This window comes from Salmo salar, chromosome 01 (assembly GCF_965601325.2).
Source record: "Salmo salar chromosome 01, fSalSal1, whole genome shotgun sequence".
In the NCBI taxonomy this organism is placed as follows: domain Eukaryota; kingdom Metazoa; phylum Chordata; class Actinopteri; order Salmoniformes; family Salmonidae; genus Salmo; species Salmo salar.
Window position 1 is genome coordinate 118,759,917 of NC_138291.1, and position 23,981 is coordinate 118,783,897.

At 46.1% G+C, this 23,981-nt stretch overlaps 1 protein-coding gene across 1 annotated transcript in view; it reads right to left on the minus strand.

Moving 5' to 3' along the window:
* LOC106613841 (ubiquitin thioesterase ZRANB1) overlaps positions 1-6,408 on the minus strand; it is a 92,130-nt gene extending 85,722 nt beyond the window's left edge. Inside the window, exons 1-2 of the mRNA XM_082978776.1 lie at positions 6,162-6,408; positions 4,357-5,392 (exon numbers count right to left, since the gene is read on the minus strand). Coding sequence (XP_082834902.1) covers positions 4,357-5,329 — 973 coding nt within the window. The 5' untranslated portion in view covers positions 5,330-5,392; positions 6,162-6,408. The remainder of the gene's footprint in view (positions 1-4,356; positions 5,393-6,161) is intronic.
* Between the last annotated feature and the right edge of the window lie 17,573 nt (positions 6,409-23,981).

Here is a 23,981-nt window from a genome sequence, read left to right on the forward strand (position 1 = left end):
CCCTTCCCCCCCGGTCGGTCTCTTTCCCCCTTCCCCCCCGGTCGGTCTCTTTCCCCCTTCCCCCCCGGTCGGTCTCTTTCCCCCTTCCCCCCCGGTCGGTCTCTTTCCCCCTTCCCCCCCGGTCGGTCTCTTTCCCCCTTCCCCCCCGGTCGGTCTCTTTCCCCCTTCCCCCCCGGTCGGTCTCTTTCCCCCTTCCCCCCCGGTCGGTCTCTTTCCCCCTTCCCCCCCGGTCGGTCTCTTTCCCCCTTCCCCCCCGGTCGGTCTCTTTCCCCTTCCCCCCCGGTCGGTCTCTTTCCCCCTTCCCCCCCGGTCGGTCTCTTTCCCCTTCCCCCCCGGTCGGTCTCTTTCCCCTTCCCCCCCGGTCGGTCTCTTTCCCCTTCCCCCCGGTCGGTCTCTTTCCCCTTCCCCCCCGGTCGGTCTCTTTCCCCTTCCCCCCCGGTCGGTCTCCCGCTCACTCTGTCCCTCCCTCTGTCGCCACTCTCCCACTGGACCCAGACAGACAGCAGACCTCTCCTCCTCCTCTCTGTCACAGTCTGCTCCCCAGCCTAGTCAAAGTAGCTGCTCATCCCTACAGGCCTGAGGGAATACTTTCACTATCAGAGACAGAGATTCTCCCAGAACAGCAAGGACAAACACTCAGGGATTCAATGGGTCCAAGATTCCCTTCTAACTAAACCCTCCCTTAATTAATAATACTGTAGTTCGTTGTGTGTTTATTATGTAACAATGCAGCTGCTGTGCCACTAACTGTAACAAGTCTATTTTCATTCTAGATAGTTATTCCTCCAACAAACACCTTGTGTATCCACAAAACATCTCTCTACTCGAGTGCATTCAATATAGCCAAGGCCTAGTCGTGCTTAGAGAGAAAGCTCACAGTTTCTATCAAATGGTAGGCCTGTAGGCTACCTTGCTCTCTGTCCTCTGGCAACAGCCTGACTCGTACTGGCACACGCACATGACGTTTACACAGAGGTACATGTGGGTCGCTCTCACCGGGGGTCTCTCTCCCCGGATCTCACCCGAGGGTCGCTCTCCCCAGCTCTCACCGGGGGTCGCTCTCCCCAGCTCTCACCGGGGGTCATATGCGGCTTGAGTATTTTTTTTACGTTCAATTATTATTCGTTTTTTTCTCGCGTAGCATCAATTAAGCATCAGCACAATATAACGGAACCACTGTAGTCACTCCGTCACGTTTAAGACCTGGAAAACTGAATGAAAGACAATTTGAGAGTAAGGACCAACGGACATCCTGAAAACAGAGAACACCATCGTGAGAGTCTCATCTTTCCATAAGGTTATAGACCAAACGGTTGGGACGCTACAAAGGTTTTCATGAGAAAACCAATATTTTCTGGATGTCTCGTGTCTTGACAAACACCGCTGTAGCTCGGCCACCTCCCACCGCAGATACGGAAGGCCGCCATTGGAGGATGCTATGGATTGAGACACAGCCCATACAAAAAAAACACTTAAGACAGATCGATTGGATTTTTGTATTACGCTAATTAGATTTCCACGGTGGCGTAGACGTCGACTACACGGGGGTTAAAAAGAATAAGCTATAGGATTAAAAATACCAGAGTTTGGCGCGGGTACAGCCGACAAGCGCTAGCTAACACCACAAAATGGATACCTGGGAGTCAAAGTATCGATATAATATCTTACAAAATAATATTGTGATATCTAACTATAGACCCTCCCCCCCATCACTTTGTAGCTGGGCCAGTTAGTAACAACCAGGGTGAACTACCGCAGCGTGGCCAGTTAGTAACAACCAGGGTAAACTACTGCAGCGTGGCCAGTTAGTAACAACCAGGGTGAACTACTGCAGCGTGGCCAGTTAGTAACAACCAGGGTAAACTACTGCAGCGTGGCCAGTTAGTAACAACCAGGGTGAACTACAGCAGCGTGGCCAGTTAGTAACAACCAGGGTGAACTACTGCAGCGTGGCCAGTTAGTAACAACCAGGGTGAACTACTGCAGCGTGGCCAGTTAGTAACAACCAGGGTAAACTACAGCAGCGTGGCCAGTTAGTAACAACCAGGGTGAACTACAGCAGCGTGGCCAGTTAGTAACAACCAGGGTAAACTACAGCAGCGTGGCCAGTTAGTAACAACCAGGGTGAACTACAGCAGCGTGGCCAGTTAGTAACAACCAGGGTAAACTACAGCAGCGTGGCCAGTTAGTAACAACCAGGGTGAACTACAGCAGCGTGGCCAGTTAGTAACAACCAGGGTAAACTACTGCAGCGTGGCCAGTTAGTAACAACCAGGGTGAACTACTGCAGCGTGGCCAGTTAGTAACAACCAGGGTAAACTACAGCAGCGTGGCCAGTTAGTAACAACCAGGGTGAACTACAGCAACGTGGCCAGTTAGTAACAACCAGGGTGAACTACCGCAGCGTGGCCAGTTAGTAACAACCAGGGTGAACTACAGCAGCGTGGCCAGTTAGTAACAACCAGGGTGAACTACCGCAGCGTGGCCAGTTAGTAACAACCAGGGTGAACTACAGCAGCGTGGCCAGTTAGTAACAACCAGGGTGAACTACCGCAGCGTGGCCAGTTAGTAACAACCAGGGTGAACTACTGCAGCGTGGCCAGTTAGTAACAACCAGGGTAAACTACAGCAGCGTGGCCAGTTAGTAACAACCAGGGTGAACTACTGCAGCGTGGCCAGTTAGTAACAACCAGGGTAAACTACAGCAGCGTGGCCAGTTAGTAACAACCAGGGTGAACTACAGCAGCGTAGCCAGTTAGTAACAACCAGGGTGAACTACTGCAGCGTGGCCAGTTAGTAACAACCAGGGTAAACTACAGCAGCGTGGCCAGTTAGTAACAACCAGGGTGAACTACAGCAGCGTGGCCAGTTAGTAACAACCAGGGTAAACTACTGCAGCGTGGCCAGTTAGTAACAACCAGGGTGAACTACAGCAGCGTGGCCAGTTAGTAACAACCAGGGTGAACTACAGCAGCCTGGCCAGTTAGTAACAACCAGGGTGAACTACTGCAGCGTGGCCAGTTAGTAACAACCAGGGTGAACTACTGCAGCGTGGCCAGTTAGTAACAACCAGGGTGAACTAGAGCAGCGTGGCCAGTTAGTAACAACCAGGGTGAACTACAGCAGCGTGGCCAGTTAGTAACAACCAGGGTGAACTACAGCAGCGTGGCCAGTTAGTAACAACCAGGGTGAACTACAGCAGCGTGGCCAGTTAGTAACAACCAGGGTAAACTACTGCAGCGTGGCCAGTTAGTAACAACCAGGGTGAACTACTGCAGCGTGGCCAGTTAGTAACAACCAGGGTGAACTACTGCAGCGTGGCCAATTAGTAACAACCAGGGTAAACTACTGCAGCGTGGCCAGTTAGTAACAACCAGGGTAAACTACAGCAGCGTGGCCAGTTAGTAACAACCAGGGTAAACTACTGCAGCATGGCCAGTTAGTAACAACCAGGGTAAACTACTGCAGCGTGGCCAGTTAGTAACAACCAGGGTGAACTACTGCAGCGTGGCCAGTTAGTAACAACCAGGGTAAACTACTGCAGCGTGGCCAGTTAGTAACAACCAGGGTGAACTACTGCAGCGTGGCCAGTTAGTAACAACCAGGGTGAACTACAGCAGCGTGGCCAGTTAGTAACAACCAGGGTAAACTACAGCAGCGTGGCCAGTTAGTAACAACCAGGGTGAACTACTGCAGCGTGGCCAGTTAGTAACAACCAGGGTAAACTACTGCAGCGTGGCCAGTTAGTAACAACCAGGGTGAACTACTGCAGCGTGGCCAGTTAGTAACAACCAGGGTAAACTACAGCAGCGTGGCCAGTTAGTAACAACCAGGGTGAACTACTGCAGCGTGGCCAGTTAGTAACAACCAGGGTGAACTACTGCAGCGTGGCCAGTTAGTAACAACCAGGGTGAACTACTGCAGCGTGGCCAGTTAGTAACAACCAGGGTAAACTACTGCAGCGTGGCCAGTTAGTAACAACCAGGGTAAACTACTGCAGCGTGGCCAGTTAGTAACAACCAGGGTAAACTACTGCAGCGTGGCCAGTTAGTAACAACCAGGGTAAACTACAGCAGCGTGGCCAGTTAGTAACAACCAGGGTAAACTACTGCAGCGTGGCCAGTTAGTAACAACCAGGGTGAACTACTGCAGCGTGGCCAGTTAGTAACAACCAGGGTAAACTACTGCAGCGTGGCCAGTTAGTAACAACCAGGGTAAACTACTGCAGCGTGGCCAGGAACGAGAGCGTTTCATTCATTTTCACCTGATCTTGTGTCTGTGTAATGTCCAATCACAGACAGGAGGACTTTATGTATACTAACACTAACTTACATCCTATAATAACCACTCACCCACCTGCACAAGCATTGAGGAACAGCCAGTCAGTTTTCCTCATCCTGTTCTTAATCTGTTTGGTCTTCTTGAAGTCGATGTTCTCCGGATGGTGATGCTGCTCCTCTCCGCTGCCCATTGCCCCGGCCGCCAGCTCAATCCTCTGGAAGTCCATCTTTACCTCCGCCTCCCTCTTAGAGGTGGGTGGAGAGGTCATCCTCAGTCCCTGTCCCTGTCTCTGTCTCTGTCCCCCGCTCAGCCCCCTACTGCAGCTCCCTCCACTCCCTCTCCACCTGGCCCTGTCTCTGTCCTGTTCATTGATGTTTGAGGATGTGGATGAGGGAGCATCCTCGGACTGCCCAGCCAGCTCTATAGGAATAGCCTCCCGGTTGTTAGGTTGAGGCTGGGGGTGGTCGCAGACGATGCACTTCCGGGTCTTGGGATAGTTCTGGTAAGTACAGGCAGTGCAAGTCCAGTGCTGGCTACTGCTGCTACCACCACCACCTCGGGTGTTGAGTCTGTTGAGTCTGTTCCGGTCGTTGTACTCCTCTGTACATGGGTCCATGGGGGGAGGGGCTGGGCGGTAGCCCACGTTGGAGCCTGACGTCTGGGGGGCCTCCGTGGGACTGCAGGGGGTCCTCTGGTGGCGCTGACACAGACACTGGGTACAGCGAATGGCACGAGGCCAGTTCAGGTAGGTGCACATGTGACAGGACCACTTGGAGCTATTCTCAGTCACGCTGGGAGGCTTGACACGGGGCCTGGCACTAGAATCTGGGTAGATCAGGAGGCTACCACAGCTTCCCTCTGGGCTTGGAGGGTCCTGCCAATCACAACCAGGCTCCATAGTAACACTGCTGGGGCTGCTAATGTAGGTCTCCTTTGTGATTATGGGTCTGCTGGGACATTGTGCACGACACATGGTGCACTTAACAGCGGACGGCCAGTTCTCATAGGTGCAGTAGTCGCAGGCCCACTTCACTCCCACCTCTGTCATCACGGATGAGGTAGAAGGAAAACGGTTCTGTTCCCGTTACCAAGGGGATCAGTACGGCACTGGCTGCGGAGACAGAAATGCACAGAAATGTAAGAGCTACTTTAGCAAAATTGTTCCATACATTTATTTTTTTTAATTGGTAGATACATAACAAATGGGATAGGGTAAACCTTTGGCTGAACAGACAATAAGGTAATAATAAGTGTTTGGAAAGACGACACATTTATCTGCATTTCATTCCGAGGACAATTTCATATTCCGTACACTCCCAACTCAGGAAATACTAGCTAGCTAGTAGCTAAGGGGCCCCACCACAGAGTTGAGAACCTTGAGTAAACACTGTACTTTGCCAAGCAACTCAACCCCCCCCCCCTCCTCAAGCCATCGTTCATTGACGTTAGCTAGCGCGAAACGCTAACTAGTTCGCTTTTGTTATGGAGGCACCACCTGTCGGGGTTTCAAACCGACAGCCATGTTTTTTTGTTTTTACCGTCTGTGTCGGGGTGAAATATTGAAATAACCCCCTCCAACATCCCGTTTTTAAAAAGGATATTGTTCGAAGTTAACTAACTAGTTAGCTACGCTTGCTAGTTAGCCAACGGTTAGCTTGCTAGCTAGCTTTGCCTGTTTGCCAATCGATCAACTGTTAATATTAGCTAACGTTAGCTACTAGCTAGCTAATGCTATTATACTCAATAATGAAAAACATTGTCTTTGTCATCTATCATTGTCATTAGCTACTATAGCTAGCTAGCTACCTAACTAAGTCATTGATGAATCGTATCTTTCCCTGTGTACTTTTCCTCTTTGGTAGAGAACCATAATAACAAACCTGAATCGCTCAGTCCTGCCTCCTCTTCCTTCTATCAAGCCTTCCTAGTCCGTTCTTCCAGTGGATTTCTTTACCCCCTTTTCTCTCACATGTTTTTTCTTTGACCACTGTAAACTCTATAGGGGGGAGAAAAATAGTGTGTTATAGTGTAAAGCTCCTTTCCGCTTCGGCTCTTTATATCATGTTGTCAATCCCCCGGACTCCATGGTTAGTGGTGATGAATCGTTCGCGAACAACAACGATCGGTTCTTTTTTTTTGAACAGGTCTTTTTGATGAACGTCGGGAACCGAATTGCATTTGTGAAAGAGCGGTTCATTTGACTCTCTCATTTGCTTACTGTTACGACTGTTTTTTTTAGCTCCTGGCGATTTAAACTGCAGATACTTTTTTTTGGTATAATTTATCTGAAGATTGTTCTTGCAGTGAGGAATTACTATCCTTTGTGATGATACCCATTCCACACCACATTTTTTTGCAGTGCTTTTTAATTTGTTTCTCTATCTCTTTTGCAGGACATCTAATCATTTGGTCAGGTGAAATGTATTTGAAGTCATATGTCACGATCTGACATGATGTCAGGCAACTTTTTAGGCTTTACATTAGAGATTTGCAATCATTTTTTTCACGGTTTTAGGTAGCTTCGTTTTTAAACACTAGGCCTACAGAACGTAGTGCCGTTTATGAGCTAAATGAACGGCTATTTTAGCTGAACGTAGCCAAATGAACCGGACCTCCGAAAAGACCCGAGGTAATGTGGTCCGGTGTGGCTCAGTTGGTAGAGAATGGTGTTTGCAACGCCAGGGTTGTGGGTTCGATTCCCACGGGGGAAAAAATACAAAATAATGGAAGTATATATATATACTCACTACTGTAAGTCGCTCTGGAAAAGAGCGTCTGCTAACTGACGTAAATGTATCAAATGTAGAAGAAAGAAGACGCGAGGATAAAGCAATTGAGGTACTCCCCTTGCGTCATTTCTCCTCGCCTCCTCAAAAACCATTGGATGAGAAGCTCAGAGGTCTCTCCTCTCTGAATGCCGAGCCATAACAAAAAAATCGCCGGTGTTTTTATTGACGGCGACGAAGATAGAAGGGAAAGACATTGTAATCTGACTGAAGGAGTAGTACCACAGATACTTTGGTATAGATATTTTGAATAGTGTGACGATAAACCCAGGGTTGTCACAATATGTTTTTCACCTTTCCCCCAGTCCCCATTCTGGGTTAAAGTGTTTCAGTTTTCACCCCACCCAGTAGGTGGCGGCAATACACATTTTTTGGTTGCAGTCAGACAGAGATGAAGAAGATTGGGGGGGGGGGGTGCAAAGATGATATATTATATTGATAAGATACTTAAGTGACCGCTCTAACAATGGAAATACATGTCCTCAAAGAGGGAAGGCGAGATCAGGTGGGACGATTCTAGCCAATGAGAGGGCCGATACGCAAAGGTGCGTAAAGTAATTAACTGGCACGAGCAGACAAATCTTCTCTCTTCGCCACTTCCTCTCTGGAAAATGTCCATATTCTCGCAAGTTAAGGTTTTTCTAAAAGAGCCACTGTGACACTTCAAAATGCTCACCTGTTTAGCTAATATATATATATATAAAGAAAACTTTTGACTGGTAAAAAGTTGTCTTTATTTTTTATATTTTCTACATTGTAGAATAATAGTGAAGACATCAAAACTATGAAATAACACATATGGAATCATTTAGTAACCAAAAAAAGTGTTAATCAAATCAAAATATATTTTATATTTGAGATTCTTCAAAGTAGTCACCCTTTGCCTTGATGACAGCTTTGCACACTCTTGGCATTCTCTCAACCAGCTTCAGGAGGTAGTCACCTGGAATGCATTTCAATTAACAGGTGTGCCTTGTTAAATGTTCATTTGTGGACTTTCTTTCCTTCTTAATGCGTTTGAGCCGATCAGTTATGTTGTGACAAGGTAGGGGTGATATACAGAAGATATCCCTATTTGGTAAAAGACCAAGTCCATATTATAGCAAGAACAGCTCAAATAAGCAAAGAGAAACGACAGTCCATCATTACTTTAAGGCATGAAGGTCAATCAATCCGGCAAATTTCAAGAACTTTGAAAGTTTCTTCAAGTGCACTCACAAAAACAATCAAGCGCTATGATGAAACTGGCTCTCATGAAGACCGCCACAGGAAAGGAAGACCCAGAGATACCTCTGCTGCAGAGGATAAGTTCATTAGAGTTACCAGCCTCAGAAATTGTGGTTCAAATAAATGCTTCACAGAGCTCAAGTAACAGACATCTCAACATCAACTGTTCAGAGGAGACTGCGTGAATCAGGCCTTCATTTTTATTTATTTTATTTATTTATTTCACCTTTATTTAACCAGGTAGGCAAGTTGAGAACAAGTTCTCATTTACAATTGCGACCTGGCCAAGATAAAGCAAAGCAGTTCGACAACATACAAAAACACAGAGTTACACATGGAGTAAAACAACATACAATCAATGATACAGTAGGCAAAAATAAGACTATATACAATGTGAGCAAATGATGTGAGATAAGGGAGGTAAAGGCAAAAAAAGGCCATGGTGGCAAAGTAAATAAAGTATAGCAAGTAAAACACTGGAATGGTAGAATTATAATTTGAAGAAAGTTCAAAGTTAAAATATAAATAATATGGTGCAAAGGAGCAAAATAATAAATAAAATAAATAAATACAGTAGGGGAAGAGGTAGTAGTTTGGGCTAAATTATAGATGGGCTATGTACAGGTGCAGTGATCTGGGAGCTGCTCTGATAGCTGGTGCTTAAAGCTAGTGAGGGAGATAAGTGTTTCCAGTTTCAGAGATTTTTGTAGTTCGTTCCAGTCATTGGCAGCAGAGAACTGGAAGGAGAGACGACCAAAGGAGGAGTTGGCTTTAGGGGTGACCAGAGAGATATACCTGCTGGAGCGCGTGCTACAGGTGGGTGCTGCTATGGTGACCAGTGAGCGGAGATAAGGGGGGACTTTACCTAGCAGGGTCTTGTAGATGACCTGGAGCCAATGTGTTTGGCGACGATTATGAAGCGAAGGCAAGCCAACGAGAGCGTACAGGTCGCAGTGGTGGGTAGTATATGGGGCTTTGGTGACAAAACGGATGGCACTGTGATAGACTGCATCCAGCTTGTTGAGTAGGGTATTGGAGGCTATTTTGTAAATGACATCGCCGAAGTCGAGGATTGGTAGGATGGTCAGTTTTACGAGGGTATGTTTGGCAGCATGAGTGAAGGATGCTTTGTTGCGAAATAGGAAGCCAATTCTAGATTTAACTTTGGATTGGAGATGATTGATGTGAGTCTGGAAGGAGAGTTTACAGTCTAACCAGACACCTAGGTATTTGTAGTTATCCACAAATTCTAAGTCAGAACCGTCCAGAGAACTGATCAAATCAAATCAAAATCAAATCAAATTCAAATTTATTTTTATATAGCCCTTCGTACATCAGCTGATATTCTCAAAGTGCTGTACAGAAACGCAGCCTAAAACCCCAAACAGCAAGCAAAGCATGTGAAAGAAGCACGGTGGCTAGGAAAAACTCCCTAGGAAAAACTCCCTAGAAAGGCCAAAAACCTAGGAAGAAACCTAGAGAGGAACCAGGCTATGAGGGGTGGCCAGTCCTCTTCTGGCTGTGCAGGGTGGATATTATAACAGAACATGGTCAAAATGTTAAAATGTTAAAATGTTCATAAATGACCAGCATGGTCAAATAATAATAATCATAGTAGTTGTCGAGGGTGCAACAAGCACGTCCGGTGAACAGGTCAGGGTTCCATAGCCGCAGGCAGAACAGTTGAAACTGGAGCAGCAGCACGGCCAGGTGGACTGGGGACAGCAAGGAGTCATCATACCAGGTAGTCCTGAGGCATGGTCCTAGGGCTCAGGTCCTCCGAGAGAAAGACAGAAAGAGAGAAAGAGAGAATTAGAGAGAGCATATTTAAATACACACAGGACACCGGATAAGACAAGAGAAATACTCCAGATGTAACAGACTGACCCTAGCCCCCCGACACATAAACTACTGCAGCATAAATACTGGAGGCTGAGACAGGAGGGATCAGAAGACACTGTGGCCCCATCCGATGATACCCCGGGACAGGGCCAAACAGGCAGGATATAACCCCACCCACTTTGCCAAAGCACAGCCCCCACACCACTAGAGGGATGTCTCCAACCACCAACTTACCGTCCTAAGACAAGGCCGAGTATAGCCCACAACGATCTCCGCCATGGCACAACCCAAGGGGGGGGGGGGGGGGCGCCAACCCAGACAGGAAGACCACGTCAGTGACTCAACCCACTCAAGTGACGCACCCCTCCCATGGACGGCATGGAAGAACACCAGTAGGCCAGTGACTCAGCCTCTGTAAAAGGGTTAGAGGCAGAGAATCCCAGTGGAAAGAGGGGAACCGGCAAGGCAGAGACAGCAAGGGCGGTTCGTTGCTCCAGCCTTTCCGTTCACCTTCACACTCCTGGGCCAGACTATACTTAATCATAGGACCTACTGAAGAGATAAGTCTTCAGTAAAGACTTAAAGGTTGAGACTGAGTCTGCGTCTCTCACATTGGTAGGCAGACCATTCCATAAAAATGGAGCTCTATAGGAGAAAGCCCTACCTCCAGCCGTTTGCTTAGAAATTCTAGGGACAATTAGGAGGCCTGCGTCTTGTGACCGTAGCGTACGTGTAGGTATGTACGGCAGGACCAAATCGGAAAGATAGGTAGGACCAAGCCCATGTAATGCTTTGTAGGTTAGCAGTAAAACCTTGAAATCAGCCCTTGCCTTAACAGGAAGCCAGTGTAGGGAGGCTAACACTGGAGTAATATGATCAAATTTTTTGGTTCTAGTCAGGATTCTAGCAGCCGTATTTAGCACTAACTGAAGTTTATTTAGTGCTTTATCCGGGTAGCCGGAAAGTAGAGCATTGCAGTAGTCCAGCCTAGAAGTAACAAAAGCATGGATTAATTTTTCTGCGTCATTTTTGGACAGAAAATTTCTGATTTTTGCAATGTTACGTAGATGGAAAAAAGCTGTCCTTGAAACAGTCTTGATATGTTCTTCAAAAGAGAGATCAGGGTCCAGAGTAACGCCGAGGTCCTTCACAGTTTTATTTGAGACGACTGTACAACCATCCAGATTAATTGTCAGATTCAACAGAAGATCTCTTTGTTTCTTGGGACCTAGAACAAGCATCTCTGTTTTGTCCGAGTTTAAAAGTAGAAAGTTTGCAGCCATCCACTTCTTTATGTCTGAAACACAGGCTTCTAGCGAGGGCAATTTTGGGGCTTCACCATGTTTCATTGAAATGTACAGCTGTGTGTCGTCTGCATAGCAGTGAAATTTAACATTATGTTTTCGAATGACATCCCCAAGAGGTAAAATATATAGTGAAAACAATAGTGGTCCTAAAACGGAACCTTGAGGAACACCGAAATTTACAATTGATTTGTCAGAGGACAAACCATTCACAGAGACAAACTGATATCTTTCCGACAGATAAGATCTAAACCAGGCCAGAACTTGTCCATGTAGACCAATTTGGGTTTCCAATCTCTCCAAAAGAATGTGGTGATCGATGGTATCAAAAGCGGCACTAAGATCTAGGAGCACGAGGACAGATGCAGAGCCTCGGTCTGACGTCATTAAAAGGTCATTTACCACCTTCACAAGTGCAGTCTCAGTGCTATGATGGGGTCTAAAACCAGACTGAAGCGTTTCGTATACATTGTTTGTCTTCAGGAAGGCAGTCAGTTGCTGTGCAACAGCTTTTTCTAAAATTTTGGAGAGGAATGGAAGATTCGATATAGGCCGATAGTTTTTTATAATTTCTGGATCAAGATTCGGCTTTTTCAAGAGAGGCTTTATTACTGCCACTTTTAGTGAGCTTGGTACACATCCGGTGGATAGAGAGCCGTTTATTATGTTCAACATAGGAGGGCCAAGCACAGGAAGCAGCTCTTTCAGTAGTTTAGTTGGAATAGGGTCCAGTATGCAGCTTGAGGGTTTGGAGGCCATGATTATTTTCATCATTGCGTCAAGAGATATAGTACTAAAACACTTAAGTATCTCCCTTGATCCTAGGTCCTGGCAGAGTTGTGCAGACTCAGGACAATGGAGCTTTGGAGGAATACCCAGATTTAAAGAGGAGTCTGTAATTTGCTTTCTAATGATCATGATCTTTTCCTCAAAGAAGTTCATAAATGTATTACTGCTGAAGTGAAAGCCATCCTCCATTTGCGAAGGCTGCTTTTTAGTTAGCTTTGCGACAGTATCAAAAAGAAATTTCGGATTGTTCTTATTTTCCTCAATTAAGTTGGAAAAATAGGATGATCGAGCAGCAGTAAGGGCTCTTCGATACTGCACGGTACTGTCTTTCCAAGCTAGTCGGAAGACTTCCAGTTTGGTGTGGCGCCATTTCCGTTCCAATTTTCTGGAAGCTTGCTTCAGAGCTCGTGTATTTTCTGTATACCAGGGAGCTAGTTTCTTATGACAGATGTTTTTAGTTTTTAGGGGTGCAACTGCATCTAGGGTATTGCGCAAGGTTAAATTGAGTTCCTCGGTTAGGTGGTTAACTGATTTTTGTCCTCTGACGTCCTTGGGTAGGCAGAGGCAGTCTGGAAGGGCATCAAGGAATCTTTGGGTTGTCTGAGAATTTATAGCACGACTTTTAATGCTCCTTGGTTGGGGTCTGAGCAGATTATTTGTTGCAATTGCAAACGTAATAAAATGGTGGTCCGATAGTCCAGGATTATGAGGAAAAACATTTAGATCCACAACATTTATTCCATGGGACAAAACTAGGTCCAGAGTATGACTGTGGCAGTGAGTAGGTCCAGAGACATGTTGGACAAAACCCACTGAGTCGATGATGGCTCCGAAAGCCTTTTGGAGTGGGTCTGTGGACTTTTCCATGTGAATGTTAAAGTCACCAAAAATTAGAATATTATCTGCTATGACTACAAGATCCGATAGGAATTCAGGGAACTCAGTGAGGAACACTGCATATGGCCCAGGAGGCCTATAAACAGTAGCTATAAAAAGTGAGTGAGTAGGCTGCATAGATTTCATGACTAGAAGCTCAAAAGACGAAAACGTCATTGTTGGTTTTTTTTTTGTAAATTGAAATTTGCTATCGTAAATGTTAGCAACACCTCCGCCTTTGCCGGATGCACGGGGGGTATGGTCACTAATGTAACCTGGGGGTGAGGCCTCATTTAACACAGTAAATTCATCAGGCTTAAGCCATGTTTCAGTCAGGCCAATCACATCAAGATTATTATCAGTGATTAGTTCATTGACTATAACTGCCTTGGAAGTGAGGGATCTAACATTAAGTAACCCAATTTTGAGATGTGAGGTATCACAATCTCTTTCAATAATGGCAGGAATGGAGGAGGTCTTTATACTAGTGAGATTGCTAAAGCGAACACCGCCATTTTTAATTTTGCCCAACCTAGATCGAGGCACAGACACGGTCTCAATGGGGAAAGCTGAGCTGACTACACTGACTGTGCTAGTGGCAGACTCCACTAAGCTGGCAGGCTGGCTAACAGCCTGCTGCCTGGCCTGCACCCTATTTCATTGTGGAGCTAGAGGAGTTAGAGCCCTGTCTATGTTCGTAGATAAGATGAGAGCACCCCTCCAGCTAGGATGGAGTCCGTCACTCCTCAACAGGCCAGGCTTGGTCCTGTTTGTGGGTGAGTCCCAGAAAGAGGGCCAATTATCTACAAATTCTATCTTTTGGGAGGGGCAGAAAACAGTTTTCAACCAGCGATTGAGTTGTGAGACTCTGCTGTAGAGCTCATCACTCCCCCTAACTGGGAGGGGGCCAGAGACAATTAATCGATGCCGACACATCTTTCTAGCTGATTTACACGCTGAAGCTATGTTGCGCTTGGTGACCTCTGACTGTTTCATCCTAACATCGTTGGTGCCGACGTGGATAACAATATCTCTATACTCTCTACACTCGCCAGTTTTAGCTTTAGCCAGCACCGTCTTTAGATTAGCCTTAACGTCGGTAGCCCTGCCCCCTGGTAAACAGTGTATGATCGCTGGATGATTAGTTTTAAGTCTAATACTGCGGGTAATGGAGTCGCCAATGACTAGGGTTTTCAATTTGTCAGAGCTAATGGTGGGAGCCGTCGGCGTCTCAGACCCCACAACGGGAGGAGTAGAGACCAGAGAAGTCTCGGCCTCCGACTCCGACTCGCTTAATGGGGAGAACCGGTTGAAAGTTTCTGTCGGCTGAATAAGCGACACCGGTTGAGCATTCCTACAGCGTTTCCCTCCAGAAGCCATGAGAAAGATGTCCGGCTGCGGGGACCGTGCGAGGGGGTTTATACTAACGTTACTATCTGTACTTACTGGTGGCACAGACGCTGTTTCATCCTTTCCTACACTAACTGATGCTGGACAGGCGGGCAGGTGCAGGCAGCGATCGGTTGAAGAGCATGCATTTAGTTTTACTTGTATTTAGGAGCAGTTGGAGACCACGGAAGGAGAGTTGTATGGCATTGAAGCTCGTCTGGAGGGTTGTTAACACAGTGTCCAAAGAAGGGCCAGAAGTATACAGAATGGTGTCGTCTGCGTAGAGGTGGATCAGAGATTCACCAGCAGCAAGAGCGACATCATTGATGTATACAGAGAAAAGAGTTGGCCCAAGAATTGAACCCTGTGGTACCCCCATAGAGACTGCCAGAGGTCCGGACAGCAGGCCCTCCGATTTGACACACTGAACTCTATCAGAGAAGTAGTTGGTGAACCAGGCGACGCAATCGTTTGAGAAACCAAGGCTACTGAGTCTGCCGATGAGGATGTGGTGATTAACAGAGTCAAAAGCTTTGGCCAGGTTAATGAATACGGCAGCACAGTATTGTTTCTTATCGATGGCGGTTACGATGTCGTTTAGGACCTTGAGCGTGGCTGAGGTGCACCCATGACCAGCTCTGAAACCAGATTGCATAGCAGAGAGGGTGCGGTGGGATTCGAAATGGTCGGTAATCTGTTTGTTGACTTGGCTTTCGAAGACCTTAGAAAGGCAGGGTAGGATGGATATAGGTCTGTAGCAATTTGGGTCAAGAGTGTCACCTCCTTTGAAGAGGGGGATGACAGCAGCTGCTTTCCAATCTATGGGAATCTCAGACGACACGAAAGAGAGGTTGAACAGGCTAGTAATAGGGGTTGCAATAATTTTAGAAAGAAAGGGTCCAGATTGTCAAGCTGATTTGTAGGGGTCCAGATTTTGCAGCTCGTTCAGAACATCAGCTGAATGGATTTGGGAGAAGGAGAAATGGGGGAGGCTTGGGCGAGTAGCTGTGGGGGGTGCAGTGCTGTTGAATGCAGTAGGGGTAGTTAGGTGGAAAGCATGGCCAGCCGTAGAAAAATGCTTATTGAAATTCTCAATTATAGTGGGCTTATCGGTGGTGACAGAGTTTCCTATCCTCAGTGCAGTGGGCAGTTGGGAGGAGGTGTTCTTATTCTCCATGGACTTTACAGTGTCCCAGAACTTTTTAGAGTTTGAGTTGCAGGAAGCAAATTTCTGTTTGAAAAAGCTAGCCTTGGCGTTTCTAACTGCCTGTGTGTATTGGTTTCTAACTTCTCTGAAAAGTTGCATATCGCGGGGGCAGTTCGATGCTAATGCAGAACGCCACAGGATATTTTTGTGTTGGTTAAGGGCAGTCAGGTCTGGGGAGAACCAAGGGCTATATCTGTTCCTGGTTCTAAATTTCTTGAAAGGGGCATGCTTATTTAAGATGGTGAGGAAGGCATTTAAAAAAAATAACCAGGCATCCTCTACTGACGGGATGAGGTCAATATCTTTCCAGGATACCAGGGCCAGGTCGATTAGAAAGGCTTGCTCGTTGAAATGTTTCAGGGAGCGTTTGACAGTGATGAGTGGAGGTCGTTTGACCTCTGAACCATTACGGGTGCAGGCAATGAGGCAGTGATCGCTGAGATCTTGGTTGAAAACAGCAGAGGTGTATTTAGAGGGCACGTTGGTTAGGATGATATCTATGAGGGTGCCAGTGTTTGCGGCTTTGGGGTTGTACCTGGTGGGTTCATTAATAATTTGTGTGAGATTGAGGGCATCAAGCTTGGATTGTAGGATGGCTGGGGTGTTAAGCATGTCCCAGTTTAGGTCACCTAGTAGCACGAGCTCTGAAGATAGATGGGGGGCAATCAGTTCACATATGGTGTCCAGAGCACAGCTAGGGGCCGAGGGGGGTCTATAGAAGGCGGCGACGGTGAGAGACTTGTTTTTGGAGAGGTGGATTTTTAAAAGTAGAAGTTCAAATTGTTTGGGTACAGACCTGGATAGCAGGACAGAGCTCTGCAGGCTATCTCTGCAGTAGATTGCAACACCGCCCCCTTTGGTCGTTCTATCTTGTCTGAAAACGTTGTAGTTAGGGATGAAGATTTCAGAGTTTTTGGTGGACTAGGACATCCGGGTTGGCAGAGTGTGCTAAAGCAGTGAATAAAACAAACTTAGGGAGGAGGCTTCTAATGTTAACATGCATGAAACCAAGGCTATTATGGTTACATAAGTCATCAAAAGAGAGCGCCTGGGGAGTAGGAGTGGAGCCAGGCACTGCAGGGCCTGGATTCACCTCTACATCCCCAGAGGAGCAGAGAAGAATGAGTATAAGGGTACGGCTAAAAGCTATAAGAATTGGTCGTCTGTGACGTCCAGAATAGAGAGAAAAAGGAGCAGGTTTCTGGGGGCGATAAAATAGCTTCAAGGTATAATGTACAGACAAAGGTATGGTGGGATGTGAATACAGAGGAGGTAAACCTAGGCATTTAGTGATGATGAGAGAGATATTGTCTCTAGAAACATAATTGAAACCAGAAGATGTCATAGCATGTGTGCGTGGAGGAACTGAGAGGTTGGATAAGGTATAATGAGCAGGGCTAGAGGCTCTACAGTGAAATAAGCCAATAAACACTAACCAGAACAGCAATGGACATTGCATATTGACATTGAGGAGAGGCATGCTTAGCCGATTGATCAAAGGGTCCAGTGAGATTCAGACAGCTAGCCGGGCCATAGGTAGCAAGCTGGTGGAAGATGGAGGGAGGTCTGTTTTTAGCCACCTCGTGCTTTTCCGTCTGTGGGTTAGTGGAGTTCCGTGTGGAAGGGGGCACCAGTCCAAGTTGGCAAAATAGTTAGTTATAGTGGCCCAAGAAAAGTGTCCGATAGACCTATTCAGATCGCAGCCGATAAGACAGCTAACAATTAACGATTAGTGGGCCGCAGATGGGCAATCAGGTTACGTCGCGACGGAGGGGCCAGTTGGATAACTCCCTCGGGCAGATAAAGTCGGTGGTCCAGTCGTGAGGGCCCGATGGGGCTCCGCATCGGCAGTAAAGCGGGTCAGGATAGGTGATTGTAGCCCAGGGGACACTTCAGCTGGCTAGCTCAGGAAAAGCCCACGAGTGGCTGACGGAACTCTTCAGCTGGCTAGCTCCGGGATAATGTGTGTTAATTCCGGGACCGACGTTGCCAATAGTCACTCAGGTAGCAGCTAGTTAGCTGCAAGATCCAGGTGTAAATGTCCTGAGCCTGCGGTAGAAATCGGGAAAAGGAGAGAGAATAGGTCCGGTATGCTCTGTACAAAAACTGGCGATAGCTTTTCGAGCTAATGGATAGCTGAGGACAGCTAACCGTGGCTAGCTGAACTCCAACGTTAGCCAGTGAAAATGGCTAACCTCTGGCTAGCTTCTGTTGTGGATTTCGGATTTGAGGTAAATAATACTTTCTTTTTTAAATTGGTGAGGCGGGTTGCAGGAGAGTGCTTTGAGGTTGAGTTTTAGAAAGAAAAAGAAAATGTAAAATGATAATGCGAAGAAAAATATGTAAATATATATATACACGGGAGATGACAAGAGGAGGGTAAAGGATGTCTGAACTGCTACGCCATCTTGGAATGCTTAAAAAAATGGTCCAATTGCTGCAAAGAAACCACTACTAAAGGACACCAATAAGAAGAAGAGACTTGCTTGGACCAAGAAACACGAGCAATGGACATTAGACCGGTGGAAATCTGCATTTTGGTCTGATGAGTCCAAATTTGAGATCTTTGGTTCCAAACGCTGTGTCTTTGTGAGACGCAGAATAGGTGAACGGATTATCTCTGCATGTGTGTTTCCCACCGTGAAGCATGGAGGAGGAGGTGTGATGGTGTTTTGATGGTGACACGGTCTGTGATTTATTTAGAATTCAAGGCACACTTAACCAGCATTGCTACCACAGCATTCTACAGCGATACGCCATCCCATCTGGTTTGCACTGTTTTGCATGTTATTTTGGCATTAATACGTGTCACGTTTGCAAACAATGTAAAAAAAAAAAGATCATTGAGTTAATAAAGCCGCATACAAACTTGGTCTCTTTTTTGCTTTCTTGAGTAAAGCAGCTCCAAAATGTAGGTGTTTCAGTCTAGCTCAGTGCTTTCTGTGGTGGTTGGGCAGCCAGCGGAAAATACAGAGCGTAGGGGTTGGTAATGTTCTCTAGTTGCACCGTGATTGGCTCAGTGTTCTGTCACTCATGGGTACACTACGTCACCGCAAAATCTACAGGGAGAGCTCAAAAATTCAAGCCCCTTGGGTGCTGCTGTAGATTTATATTAGAAGTGCCCATCCAAGAAGGCTCAAGGTCATTTGTAATCACTAGCCTGCTATTCAGTGGAGAGGGTGTGTGTTCCAAGTCTGGGTTTAAGGGTGTCTTTTCCAATCTTAAAAGGACAAACATTCACATGCAACACCATGGGCCAGAAAAGGTTGAATACATTGGCCATGCTGTCAACCCAGCATGACTTCTGCCGTGTTCAAAACACCTGGAAACTCGGAACTGGGAAATCTCAGACTTCAATGAGTTCAAGACAACTGGGAATTCAGAAAGAAACAAGCTCTGACTGGGAAAATACGTTTTGAACGATCATTCAAATCGGAATTCCAAGTCGAGAACTCAAGACTCTTTCTAGAGGATCACCGATGTCATGATTAAACCTTGTTTTTTTTCCAAGTTCCCAGTTGTCTTGAAAGCAACATAAATCCAGAGAATGCCAGACTTTGATGACACCTTCCTGTAAAAGAGAACGACTGCCACCTTCCTGTAAAAGTGAGCACAGCACAACAAAGTCCAAAAATGTCTTGTATGCTGCTGCATAAATTATGTAATATGCCGGGGAGATATGTATACTGTAGCTAAGAAAGTAATGTTAAGTGTAAGTTGTGTAGTAAGCTATTAGTAGCCCATGTGCCTCACCCTAATAATTTGGTCCCTCTCCCCCTCATAACTTAGCCTACTGTTCTGACTTGGTGGTGCACATGTAGCCTATAACCTGTTTTAGAGAAATGTAATCATCACATTTTGTAAGAGTTTTCATTGTCTGCTTATATGCCCCCTTTATTTATCCTACGGTTCTGACTTGGTGTACAGGGAGAACACTGTAAGAACGTCCCATGTTCTGAATTCTGTCGCTGTACATTTCAAAAGTGCTGAACAATTAGTTATATTGACTACGTCCGTCGTTGCTCGCTCATTAATGTCTTAATCGAAATTACGGAAGGCCTCTTATCCGCTCATCGTTCCCTTATGCCATAGTTTGTACATCTCAATTGTCAGTAGAAACCACATTTGTTTAAGCAAGTCAGCCATATCAGCTATGTTTTTTTTAAAGGCAGTAAATGAGGCTGAATGAACTGTGTCCCTGCCAGACAAGGCTCGCTGATCGCCAGGTGGTAAAGATTCACTCCATGGTGCTGAAAAGAAATCCCTGCTGTTGGGACAGCTTTATGTAGGCCCTAACAGTTTGTGGGTATTATAGTGCAATTAATGTAATGTTTATTGTTGTGTTGCGTAGTGGCTTTGCTGGCATGCATACAAAAAAAATGGCATGTTAAAATCCCCAATGCATCTGCCATACACCATGCTGGATCTAGAGTAATGTACCTGAAGTAGAACTGCACGTTCTAGCAAAACCAACTCTGAATTTTGCCCAAGGAAGTACATACGTCTCAACAGATCTCATATAGTGAGTGGCTTGGCCTTCTCCACTCCTGTTGCAATATGCCATTCTCTGTCCGTATTTAGATGAGACATGTTGAAGCTCTGTGTTTTGAAGGACATTTGCCCAGTCAAGCACACACAGAGGACTTGTAACCTCACGATGGCATTCTTCAACTCCCACAACTGGCTCAACTTCTTCACATCAGCGAAGAAGAAGGTTGGTTCAGCAGACGCCACTTACGGTCATGCATGAATACAAATATGGGTGGGCCCTCGGAATCAAACCCACAATCGAGGAGTTGCAAGAGCCATGTTCTACCAACTGATCCATACAGGACCGCTGGTTGGTTCTGTCTGTCTGTCTGTCTGTCTGTCTGTCTGTCTGTCTGTCTGTCTGTCTGTCTGTCTGTCTGTCTGTCTGTCTGTCTGTCTGTCTCTCTCTTGTGTGCCAGAGACAGTTTATCACTCTCTCCTAAAGTAGCAGGAATTGTCACAGATGTACCTGCGTTACCGGTGTGAAATGGCTAGCTAGTTAGTGGTGCGCTAGTCAGCGGAGGCTGGTGGGAGGTGCTGTGTCCCATGTGGTTCAGTTGGTAGAGCATGGCGTTTGTAACACCAAGGGTTGTAGGGTTTTATTCCTGCTGGGACCACCCATACCTAAAATGTCTGCACGCATGATGAAGTGGCTTTAACCTGTTAGGGCTAGGGGGCAGTATTGACACGGCCGGATAAAAAACGTACCAGATTTAATCTGGTTACTACTCCTGCCCAGTAACTAGAATATGCATATAATTATTGGCTTTGGATAGAAAACACCCTAAAGTTTCTGAAACTGTTTGAATGGTGTCTGTGAGTATAACAGAACTCAAATGGCAGGCCAAAACCTGAGAAGATTCCATGCAGGAAGTGGCCTGTCTGACAAGCTGTGTTTCATCTTGGCTCTTTTTATTGAAGACTGAGGATCTTTGCTCTAACGTGACACTTCCTACGGCTCCCATAGGCTCTCAGAGCCCGGGAAAAAGCTGAACGATATCGAGGCAGCCTCTGGCTGAAACACATTATCGCTTTTGGCAAGTGGCCGATCAGAGTACTATGGGCTTAGGCGCGTGCCCGAGTCGACCCCATGCTTTATTTTCTTTCGTCTGTTTACCTAAACGCAGATTCCCGGTCGGAATATTATCGCTTTTTTATGAGAAAAATGGCATAAAAATTGATTTTAAACAGCGGATGACATGCTTCGAAGTACGGTAATGGAATATTTAGAATTTGTTTGTCACGAATTGCGCCATGCTCATCACCCTTATTTACCCTTTCGGATAGTGTCTTGAACGCACGAACAAAACGCCGCTGTTTGGATATAACTATGGATTATTTTGAACCAAACCAACATTTGTTATTGAAGTAGAAGTCCTGGGAGTGCATTCTGACAAAGACAGCAAAGGTAATAACATTTTTCTTATAGTAAATGTGACTTTGCTGAGTGCTAAACTTGCTGGGTGTCTAAATAGCTAGCCCTGTGATGCCGGGCTATCTACTGAGAATATTGCAAAATGTGCTTTCACCGAAAAGCTATTTTAAAATCGGACATATCGAGTGCAGAGGAGTTCTGTATCTATAATTCTTAAAATAATTGTTATGCTTTTTGTGAACGTTTTTCGTGAGTAATTTAGTAAATTCACCGGCAGTGTTCGGTGGGAATGCTAGTCACATGCTAGTCACATGCTAATGTAAAAAGCTGGTTTTTGATATAAATTTGAACTTGATTGAACAAAACATGCATGTATTGTATAACATAATGTCCTAGGGTTGTCATCTGATGAAGATCATCAAAGGTTAGTGCTGCATTTAGCTGTGGTTTAGGTTTATGTGACATTATATGCTAGCTTGAAAAATGGGTGTCTGATTATTTCTGGCTGGGTACTCTGCTGACATAATCTAATGTTTTGCTTTCGTTGTAAAGCCTTTTTGAAATCGGACAGTGTGGTTAGATTAACGAGAGTCTTGTCTTTAAAATGGTGTAAAATAGTCATATGTTTGAAAAATTGAAGTTTTTGCATTTTTGAGGTTTTTGAATAACGCGCCACGGGATTACACTGGCTGTTACGTAGGTGGGACAATTTGGTGCCACCTACCCTAGAGAGGTTAAATAAAAAGCATCTGCTAGATGGCAAATATTGTTATTATATTACAGGTGCAAGAGCTCCTCAACAACAAGAAGGACGACTGACCCGGAGGAACGAGCGTTACGCTGTAGGTGTGATGGAGGCGTAACGCTGTAGGTGTGATGGAGGCGTAACGCTGTAGGTGTGATGGAGGCGTTACCCTGTAATGTGTGATGGAGGCGTTACCCTGTAGGTGTGATGGAGGCGTTACCCTGTAGGTGTGATGGAGGCGTTACACTGTAGGTGTGATGGAGGCGTTACACTGTAGGTGTGATGGAGGCGTTACCCTGTAGGTGTGATGGAGGCGTTACACTGTAGGTGTGATGGAGGCATTACACTGTAGGTGTGATGGAGGCGTTACACTGTAGGTGTGATGGAGGCGTTACACTGTAGGTGTGATGGAGGCGTTACACTGTAGGTGTGATGGAGGCATTACCCTGTAGGTGTGATGGAGGCGTTACCCTGTAGGTGTGATGGAGGCGTAAGTTGCAAGCTTCTGCTAAATGACATACACATATTATTAAATATTCTGAACGGTCAGACCTCTTGACAAGGTCGCTGTGACTCCTTTGTTTCATTTTCATTAGAGAAAATCATTTGAATTTGCATCCCTCAGGATCTCTACGGCCAATAGGGTCCAGCTGCGACATCTTCTCTCAGAGCAGTCATCCCTCAGGGTCTCTACGGCCATTAGGGTCCAGCTGAGACATCTTCTCTCAGAGCAGTCATCCCTCAGGATCTCTACGGCTAATAGAGTCCAGCTGAGACATCTTCTCTCAGAGCAGTCATCCCTCAGGATCTCTACGGCCAATAGGGTCCAGCTGAGACATCTTCTCTCAGAGCAGTCGTCTCTATGCTGCCCCCTGCTGATAGGTCATCTCTCAGTGCATCTATGAGGAGAAGTGGGGGTTTCGAAAGGTGCCACTCAAGACGTTTGGGTTATAGGACATTACTCATGGTCTGAAGAAATGACAGTAAGGAATTTCAGTTAAGCCCAAAGAATGTCTTCCCTCACTGTGAGCTGTGAACTTTACCTGCAGGTAGCCACGTATGTAACGTTACGTTTTCCAGACTTCTAAACGCTAGCTAACGTTAGCTACATTAACTTATTTAAAAAAAAATATGCATTACATTTTACAATGTTTTGTTTATTATTGAATTATTGAATATTATATGGTTCCTTTCGAAACCCCAACTTCTCACTGGCTTGCTTCTGAAGCTAAGCAGGGTTGGTCCTGGTCAGTCCCTGGATGGGAGACCAGATGCTGCTGGAAGTGGTGTTGGAGGGCCAGTAGGAGGCACTCTTTCCTCTGGTCTAAAATAAAAATATCCCAATGCCCCAGGGCAGTGATTGCCCTGTGTCATGACGTTGGCCTCTTTGAGTACAGGGAGGACAGTTGACCCCCTCCCCCCCTTTGCACCTTCCCCCACCCAGTCCCTGTGTGAAGGAGTGGTAAAATTCCAGGAGAATCTCTTGCCACATGGCCCATAGAGAGACACAGGAAATTCTTCCAACTCACAGAATTGGGGAGCCAAGCGACATTTGTGTTCTGGAGAAGGTATGGAAGATTGGTGAAGAATCCAGCTACGAACTGGTCCGCTTGGTACAATTTTGTGATAC